The following is a 10,277-nucleotide window of genomic DNA, read 5'->3' on the forward strand; positions in this document are numbered from 1 at the left end:
CTTCTTCTTTCTTCTTTCTTCTTTCTTCTTTCTTCTTTCTTCTTTCTTCTTCTCTGTATCAAATAAAACCTCTGAACAATGGTGTATCTATAACGTAAAAACCACTCTATTGATGTGACCAGTATGGGGAAATTCATACCCTTTGTGAAAGTGATTTTTGACACTGGAGTGGAAATATAAGGAAAGGGGGCATAAAAGGTGGTTTACCCTCAGTTTGGAGAGATTACCTCTCACTTATGGTTTCCAGGGCATGAAGTGAAATTTCCTCAATGGGGCACAGACAGCAAAAAAATTTACCTACAGGGTTCCTACTCTAGTCAAAATCTATCCAAATATCTCTAGCCCAAGTATCATCTCATTTACACTCTAGTCTAGTCTGTAAGTTTAAATGTGTGAGATGGCCTCAGCCTTGCACCACTTTACAAACCATACCCTCTGACATGTTTCGCCCCACCCACCAGGACTTAGTCATAGAGGTCAGGGCCATTGCACACTTTTATCCTTGCAGACTGGATAGGGAGTGCAGTGATTCTTCTAAGTATTCTATACACAAGGACGAGGTATAGATGGAGCACTGTCTGGTATTTCCGGTACCCGGTGTAATGAGGGTGGTCCGGTACTGTTACACGCTATACATATCTGCATGGTGCTAAGAAATGTTCTCTCTGCTTTATTTTATTGACTTTTTGAGTATAAGGTCAACTGTGGAGATAGAGACTGTATGACTGTACTGGTTGTGAATATTTTGTATGTAATCGATGAAACCTTTTTTGAATAAAAAATAAAATAAAAATTGCTATATGCTACTGAATGGTGATGTTTTCAGCCGGCACCCCATTCCTGAGCATCAGCGGGACCATACATATTTCCCTTTTTTGCTTAGCGTGGCACTAAAAGTATTAGCATATCTCTATTTTAATGTGCTTTTAGAGCTCTGTCGTAAATGTATTTATGAATATTTTGACGACACCTGTGAAGATGTTCTGACCCTGAACAATAGTTGCAAATGTTGGATTTAAAGTTGACGTTTCACTGTTGGGTTTGGCACATTGCGACCTGGTCATTAAACAGATACAGTTTTGAAACATGGCTGTCTATTTTGTTCCATGGCTTCTCCCAGTGTGCTTTCTCATTGGGATTGTGGTTTAATTTAGGGCAGAACATGGGCTTAAAATTTGGGCATGCAATAAACAGGAACCTTCAATTTATTTAAGTGCTCTCAGTATAGGCATTGAAGGGGGAAGCATGCCCAGCACCAGATTGTCTAAGGCTGCGGAGGCTGGTGATTAGGGATGTGTTACACAAGGGCATACAGTGCATCCACAAAGTATTCACAGCGCTTCACCTCTTCCACATTTTGTTATGTTAAAGCCCTTTGCCAAAATAGATTAAATTCATTATTTTCCTCAAAATTATACAAATGATACCCCTAAATGACAATGTGAAAGAAGTTTGTTTGAAATCTTAAAAAACGAAAAAAAATTACATGTACAGAAGTATGTTGAATTCTTTGTTGAAGCACCACTTACAGCCTCAAGTATTTTTGAGTGTGATGCTACAAGCTTGGCAAACTTATTTGTGGGCAGTGTCTCCCATTCTTCTTCTTTGCAGGATCTCTCAAGCTCCATCAGGTTGGATGGGGCGCAACGGTGCACAGTCATTTTCAGATCTCTCCAGAGATGTTCAATCTGGTTCAAGTCTGTACTTTGGCTGGGCCACTCAAGGACATTCAGGACTGCCCTGTAGCCACTCCTTTGTCATCTTGGCTGTGTGCTTGGGGTTCCTTGTCCTATTGGAAGACTAACTTTTGCCCCAGTTTGAGGTCCAGGTCTGAGTAGCGCTGGAGCAGGTTTTCATCAAGGCTGTCTCTGTACATTGCTGCATTCATCTTTCCCTCAATCTTGACTAGTCTCCCAGTTCCTGCCGCTGAAAAACATCCCCACAGCATGATGCCACCACCATACTGTAGGCACAGTATTGGCCAGGTGATGAGCAGTGCCTTGTTTCCTCTAGACATGACTCTTGCGGTTCAGGCCATAGAGTTCAATCTTTGTTTTATCAGACCAGAGAATTATTATTATTATTGTAATAATACACGATTTATATAGCACCAACAGTTTACTCAGCGCTTTACAATGTATGGGGGGGGAACACAATTACAGTACAGTTCAATACAAAAGGTACGGGAGGGCCCTGCTCATAGTTTACATTCTAAAGGGAGGGGGTGGTACAAGAAGTAATAGATGCAGAGAATGATTCGATGGGGGTGGCTCAGGGACAGTTAGGTGGGGGTAGGATAGGCTTCCCTGAATGAATGAGTTTTCAGGGATCTCCTAAAGGTGGACAGGGTGGAGGCTGATTGGATATACTGGGGCAGGGAGTTCCAGAGGATGGGAGAGGCTCTGGAGAAGTCTTGAAGGCGAGTATGTGAGGAGGTAACAAGGGAGCTAGACAGGAGGTCCTGGGAGGAGCGGAGGGGATGATTTGGGCAATATCTGCAGATGAGGTTGGTAAAGTAGATGGGGGCAGTGTGAATGGCATTGTATGTTATGGTTTAGCATTTTGACTTTTACACAGTGTGGTAGGTGGAACCAGTGAAGGGATTGGCAGAGGGGAGAAGCAGTCATGGATCGGTTAGTGAGGTGTATTGGTCTAGCAGCAGAATTTCTAATAGACTGAAGGGGGGGGGGGGGTTAGCCTGCTTAAGGGTAGGCCATTAAGGAGAGAGTTGCAGTAGTTAAGGCGGGAAATAATCAAGGAGTGAATAAGTTGCTTTGTCGTGTCATTAGTCAGGAAGGGTCGCATTCTGGAGATGTTGCGGAGGTTAAGGCAGCAGGATTTGGCCAGTGATTGGATATGGGGGCTGAAGCGAGGTCAGAGCCAAGGATTACACCCAGGACCCTGGCATGTGTGGAGGGACCAATGGTTGTGTTGATATTAATGGTCACACGGAGGGGAAATCGTGAAGGAGGAAATATAACAAGCTCAGTTTTAGAAAGATTGAGTTTGAGAAAGTGGTGTGACATCCGTATCGATATGTCATTCAGTAAATTTGAGATCCATGAGGAGATCGAGGGGGTGAGTTGAGTGGAGAGATGGATCTGGGTATTGTCGGCTTAGAGGCAGTTTTGGAAGCCGTGGGAGGTTATCAGTTGGTCCAGTGAAGAGTTATAGAGTGAGGATAGGAGAGGCCCAAGGACGGAGCCTTGTGGTACCCCAACAGAAAGGGAAAGAGGAAGTGGAGTTGAGGAGATGGAGTTGTGACACTGAGTGCACTGAGATAAGTAGGATAACCAGGATAAAGCAGAATCGCGAAGGGCAAGGGAGTGTAGTTTGCTGAGGAGGAGCAGGTGGTCAACTGTGTCAAAGGCAGCAGAGAGGTCTAAAAGCGAGTATGGAGTAGTTTTTTTAGTAGGGCCGTTTCAGTAGAATTTTGTGGGTGGAAACCAGACTGTATGGGGTCGAGAAGGTTGCTGTCTGTGAGGTAGCTATTCGGTCATGGACAAGGCATTCGATGAGCTTGGAGGCAAACGGGAGCAGGGAGATGGGTCTTAAGTTATTCAAACAAGTGGGGTCTAGTGAGGGTTTTTTTAGTATGGGGATAACCAGTGTATGTTTGAGCAGGGAAGGAAAAGTGACGGAGGAGAAAGAGAGGTTGAAGATGTGGGTTAGGATGGAGTGGGAAGGTGTTCACAGTAATTGAGAGGGGACAGGTAATGAGGTGGGCCATGGAGAGGAGTTTATTAACTTCATCTGTGGTAACTGGGCAAAAGGAGGAGAGTGTGGTGTTGGACCCGATGTGTTGGGTAGGGGAGGAACTTGAATGCTGGATATCTCCTTGCGAATTGTCGATTTGGCTATTGAAATGGTTGGCAATCTGTTGAGTGGTAAGCAAGTTTGTGGGTGGGGGCAGTGGGGGGTGAAGTAAGGAATTAAGGGGAGAAATTAGTGGAAAGTTTGGATGGGGGGTTTTGATGAATGTTGTAATGGGTTTGTTTAGCAGTGTGAAGGCAGGAGTTGTATTTGAGAAGGGCAGATTTGTAGAGGGTAAAGTCTTGTTCAGATTTCGATTTACGCCATGCTCGCTCAAGAGATGTCAGTTTTTTTTTTTTTTTTTGATAAGTGTAGGTAAATTTAGACAGGCCTAGCTTCCTGTTTGTTTTGGTTTGTGTGGGCTGGGAGTGGCTCAGAATAGCAGCTATGCCTCGGACAGCATCACCTCACTGTCCGAGGCATAGAGAGGTGGGGCTGTCTGGGTCATCTCAGGGAGCCCTGACCAATCCCCAGCTAGGATTGGTAGGGGGCAGGCCTCCTTGAAATGCCTGTAGTCAGCCAAGCTGGGGAGGAGTTGTCAGGTGGAAGAACTGAGGATGGGGTACTAGGCTGTCTGGGCCTTTTTGAGGGGGAGCTCCTCAGGCTGGGGAGAGGGGTGGTCTCGGGCCTGGGACTCGGGTGCAGTCCTTCAATAACTTGTTAAGGATTCGCACAGGAGGAATCTGAGGACAGCAGGAGCTAGGAAGGCCGGGCAAGTCTTCAGGAGGGAACCACTGGTTGCAGCCAGCAGGGCTGGTGATGGTGAGTGACGAGAGAGGTCTGCGAGGGAATAGTCAGTGCTGGGTATGGAGCCAGTAGTGAGGACTGTAATGTCATGGGCAGTGAAGTCGGGCAGCTGGCAGAGCTTGAAGAGGATTGACTGGGAGCAGTAGACCACCAGAAGGACAGCTAGCACTAACAAGAATTGCCATGTTTTTCTTTAACACTATAGGCGCCGTGGTCCCTGCCTGCAAAATCAAGTTACTTAGGCCTGGCTGAGCCAGTGTCAGGTCTAGCCACCATGTGCTAGCTGATCCTGGAACTACTAAATAGGAAGCGACATCCAGGAGGAATGGAGCGAACCACTAGATAGGAAGTGGAAAGTTGTGCTGGAGGAGTCCGGAGACGTGTGCAAAGAGTGTACATGGTTGTCCCTAGCAACTTTTCTATTATTCCCTTGGGCGTCCCATAATTCCCATTACCATCCTCATCCAAGTTGAATTCCCCCAATAAAACAACAAAAACAAAGCCAGCTTTACTGTTCATTGTCTTGGGAGTGTCTGGGAGAAGAATGCTGGCCTGGGCAGGGTGACAGGTGGGCCAGAGTACTTGGCACCCCCTACAGGGGTACCGCTACACAGTCAAATCACATTACAAGTCGCACTGGTGTGACAGAGGGCTTAACATGTTACTAAACCGAGGAGCCTGAATTCACTATATCTGGTCTCCAACAGTACACAACATGGAAATGCAATCGTTTTAGTAAATCTAAACTGCTTAATATCTTTTCTCTTTGAGGGTATATAGCTGTCCTGTGACTTCTATCAGTGTCTGGTTGAAGCTTGTAGGAGGAGTTTTCCTACTACACTGGCTATCCTATCAGAATGCAGGACCCCCAGACACTCTCTGGACAGTGCTGATTGGCCCTGTGCTAATCACATGCACTTTCCCAAGAGAAAAAAAAATGCTCCAATACACACAAAACTGAGCATGTGCAGCCTGACTCCACTAACTCTGTCTTATCCAGACATGTTTTGGAGACAATGCAAGAAGGGCAAGATCTGTGCATACAGGATCAAACAGCCCTTTTTACACAATGCAGAGCATTAAGCCCTTATGTTCCGCAGTGGGTATAGCTAGCATGCTTTACTGCATATATAGACTAATTTTACTGTTGTGGGTTTAGTAAAACTCTAAGCTTTGACAGGGATTAGCTCAGCACTGCGCTGACTTCCTGGCGGGCTCTGCACGTGGAGTATGCGAACACACCGGAGCTCATCCTTGATCATTAGATTGAGAAAAACATTTCAACAAATGTCAATCAGCCGGCAGCAGCTTATTGGCTGCAGGTGCTAATCAGTGTATGTTGACATCAGAAAGTCCTGCTGTCAGAGTACAATGTCCTGGAGAAGAGGAACTTATCCCCCCCAAAATCCACCTCACTCTTCTTCCTTTTTTTTTTTTTTTTTTTATGTCATGTTCCTCTTTAAGGCTGCTGTCCACTTCACAGCTGACAGCTTTCTTAGTGACCAGTGATGATGACCATTTCCCATTAGGTCCACTCTCGCCTTCTAACGGTGAGCAGGCAACAGATGGCGTCTACGGCTGTCTATTGAGTTTGGAATCCTCCCACTGCCTGCTGTCAGTTACAAGTAGATAGGCATGAGGGGTAACTAGTCTCTCAGCTTTACCCTCCCAGCTATAACATTCCTCAGCTGCTTCACTGTCTGTGTGATAGCTACAGCAACGGGAAGGGAGTTCATCTGCACTGAGACTCTAGCCTCAGTGTGCCTCTTCTTGACAGCATGTTTCCGACGGTTACAATAATTTTGGTCCAAGGACCAAAAAGACTGACCTCTGTCCTGTGGAGGCACATGGAAGTTCTAAAGATTGTTTATGATGCTCTTTATTTTTCCCCATTGTCTACATCAGTGATTCTCAACCAGAGTTCCTCCCACAGGTTGCTAGGGGTTCCTTCAGCATTGGGCAATTTCTGCCTCTCAGATAAGTTCCCACTGACACCATTGTTCTTTTTAACTATCTGTAAGGAGGTAATTCTTCCCAATGACCACAAGTGTAAGGACCATTCTTCCCACTGACCATCACACTAATGTATCTTGAGTTGAAGATTTCAAATTTTTAGCAGGGGTTCCCTGAGTCCGGAGAAGTATTTGAGGGGTTCCTCTGTGTTGAAAAGGTTGAGAGAGGCTGCTCTACATTATGTGTACAGGTGCTTTATTATCACCTTCAGTATGAACAATTCCTGCTTGTATTGTCCCCTATTATAAATCAAACCATGTATGGGCAAACCTTTCAAAAGTGCAGATTAAAAATAAAATAATTGTAACAGATTCCAAAATTGGGTAACTGTATATGTGACTTCCTGTAAATGAAAAACTTTTTTTTTGCTTAGTTATTGATCTGTTGGAAGATATACAGCATGACGAGAACTAATTTGATTTCAAATCTCATGACCCAGAGGGTGGAGAGAGAGATAGTTGTTTGAAATCTTTTGGTTCCATGAAATGATGTGGAATTTTTGTGGTTTACATAAAGCTACATATACCCAGTTTCACACTTTCTCTTCTTGCAGCTTCTGGAGTTTGATCTGAAGGGAATACCCCTAGACTACTCCTCGACGTTGGAGGTCACCGTCAAAGACTTTGAAACAATCGGAAAAGACAAGTAGGTTATGCCTTTATATGTGCTGTGTAATGTATCTTACAATGATAGCCCATTGATGCACATGGGCCAATCCTCAGTCATAATCCATAGATCTTTGATATCTTCAGTGTGAAATCTGTCTGCTATGGGTTACTGCATGTTATTACTTAATGACCTTTATCATCTTGGTAAAGAAATGTTCCTTTCAAAGTGGTTTACTGATGTCTGTGATCCTGAAATGTGTAGGTGGTTTTTGTTCTATTTGGAACGGGCTCTTGGAGTTTACAGGGATTTCAAAGCTTTTTCAATTGGCACAAAACCCTGTGCAGTGGCATTGCATGCAGCTCCCAATGTGCCCAGAATGTGCAGACTTTTAATTTGCTTCTACCTGAAAGCATTAAAAAATTGGCCCATTGCTGCAAAACTGGATGAATCCCAGGAGGCAGGTTACCGGTGTTCCTGAAAAGCTAATGCTAGCATCTGACTTTCAGTATTTTTTTTTTTTTTTTTTTTTCTTTTTTTCTTTTTTTTTCTTTCCTTTGTCCTAATTCAATGGCTTGTTTTCGGTTTGTGGTACATGGGCATTTCTATTACCATAAGACTGTCAGTCAATTCAGTAAGATTATCATACAGTTTATAGCCCCATAAAATTCCTATAGCCTGGAGCGTGAGCATTGCTATACCCTGGCACCCAGGGCACGTGCCCCAAGTCTTCTATTGAGTGCCCTAGGTCTCATTTGAGATGTACAAATGATCGCTTCTATGTGTCAAACCCTTTCGGAGTGTTGTAAAATTTCATCTGCCTTTTAACTATAAATTATTTATTCGTCATAATGTGTGATTGTGTGTGTATGTGTTATGTTATAATAGTACCATATGAGGTGGAGATAAAATACATATGCATACAGAACTTTTATACTGAAATATGGCTTATGTCAACATGGTAAAGTAAGAAACTGCTTTCCAAAGGCTTGTCTTTATAGAATGGTATAGGAAGCTTATCTTTTGTTTATGTAATTAATAATGGCAAACAGAATAGGTGAGGTTGAAGTTTGTGTATTTCCTGGTATAAGCACACACAGGGTGGAGGTCAGTTACTGCTACATAAAAAAAAATACACCCAAAATACTGCTGAAATGTGATAAATTCATGAAATGGAATTGGTATAAGTTCCTAAAATGTGCTAAACTTGAATAAAATGACAACATGTAGAGAGCCTATATGGTGTGCTAATTAAAAAAAAAAAAATGTTTATTTAATAAAATGTTTATAGGGCATTAGAGAATGCAGGTACATGCTTTCCTTTTCTTTCTATACCTGTTTTTTTTTTTACCTTTTACCTTCTATATAAGTGAATCATCTATTCCTGTCATGTTCTCTTTGGCTACATATGGCTGACTTTTATGCCATGGGAAATTAAATGCGGTCCAGTCCTCGGAAAGCCATTGTAGGGAGGCTGAAAAGAGCATCTAGTAGATGAGCACTAGATATTCCGGTCTCCCAAGTCCTCCATGTTTGCATATGCCTATTTGCCTATATAAACATGACACGTTATAGGGCTCTATGAGCTTTATAATATACTGTATGTACTTGACAGCTGTGAGCAGGTTCTCTTAGCAGCAGTGAGGTTTACCGCACAGATTACTGGTATGTTCACATTATATGGTCCTACATTTATCACCTAAATACTGTTCTTATACAAACATTGGGTTTTCTAAGCAGGAGATATGGCAAAGAGATTATATTATAGGTATATTATATATAATATTATATAATATATAATATTGTATTATAGGTCAAGTATTATGGTAAAAAAAAAAACTGTACAGATAACTACAAGTGTACAGAAAATGAAGTGGGGGGGTGGGAAAAGATGGGGTTCTTAAAGGACTTCTAGTGGCCTTAGATCAAAATTAGCCGGTTCAGCAAGAATCGGCCATATTTCGATCCATGTGTGGCTACTATATTTGAACAAATGCCGATCTACCTACCGATCAACTTCCATTTAACTGCCCGGTGGGATAAAAGCCACTCGGCCAGCGGTTGTAGTCAATGACTCAAGGCATCTCTGATCTGTATAATCGGACAGCAGGGCAGTCTCCCCACTGTCAGAATACAACAGTGCAGCGAGGTGGATTTCCCCCTATACACCTGGAATGTGTGAATAGGGGAATAGGTTCAGTTTTTATTTTATTTTTTTCTTCATGTATGGCCATCTTCAGAAATAGGCTTACAATCACTATTATTCTGTAAATAATGCGGAAGTTAGAAAAGGGATGAACAGCAGATTATGACATAACAAGGGCTGAGAAAAGAGCCCAGGTAGAATAGAAAGAGGGATGAGCTCAGCTAGTAGATTGAGCAGAAAATGGGTAGGTAGAGGTGCACAAAGCTTGGGGCACAATTTTTAGTGCAGAAAAGTAATAGACCGGGAAAGTAAGGAGAAGAGTTGGGGGTTAAGGATGGGAAGAGAAGAAAGCGGTGTGTTACTGGGATGGGTGGGTGTTGGATGGGGAAAACTGGTTCTGGGGAGGAGTCTAGCTGTTCTTGGGAGTAGTAGTTGTCGGTCTGCTTTAGGTAAATGGTGAGAGTCTTAAAAAACTTGTCTAATAAACAACTTGAATTTCACAGATGTCATAGGTGTGTGGGCCATTTTCTTGAATTCAAGAGCAGTGTGGAGCGAGGGCCGACTCTTGGGGTTTTGCTCCCAGCTGCCCTGTAAGATTGGGGGAGATAAAGGTATCATTGGCAGCGATGGGATGTGACTTGATCTTACCTGCATAGTTAAGGATTTTAGTCTGAATAATCAGTGTTGTATAAGCAAGCGATTTTCAGCCTCAGCAAACTTTAAAAGTATGCAAAATCTTAAGGCACCCCATTTTAAGAAAAATGTTACTTGCCACCGATGATAAACTTGAGCCTGGGATTATGCACCCCTTTTCTCCCCTGAGCCATTAAAGGTTGTGGCCCCAGCAGCATGGCAGAGCATGTGAGATGAGAGAGCAGATCTGGACAAAGGCGCACTGCTGTCCTCTCCTGAGAGTGGACCTGCCTGCCACCTGGCCAGAATATGTATCATG

The 10,277-nt window shown here is 43.4% G+C and overlaps 1 protein-coding gene across 5 annotated transcripts in view; it reads left to right on the forward strand.

Moving 5' to 3' along the window:
* MYOF (myoferlin) overlaps positions 1-10,277 on the forward strand; it is a 229,345-nt gene that overhangs the window by 45,743 nt on the left and 173,325 nt on the right. For all 5 annotated transcript variants that reach the window (XM_077455200.1, XM_077455202.1, XM_077455203.1 and 2 more), the window contains exon 3: positions 7,127-7,218. In XM_077455200.1, the coding sequence (XP_077311326.1) occupies positions 7,127-7,218 (92 nt within the window). The remainder of the gene's footprint in view (positions 1-7,126; positions 7,219-10,277) is intronic.

Source organism: Lithobates pipiens, unplaced genomic scaffold (genome assembly GCF_037356315.1).
Source record: "Lithobates pipiens isolate NorthernLeopardFrog02 unplaced genomic scaffold, aLitPip1_a1.2 Scaffold_25, whole genome shotgun sequence".
Lineage (NCBI taxonomy): Eukaryota > Metazoa > Chordata > Amphibia > Anura > Ranidae > Lithobates > Lithobates pipiens.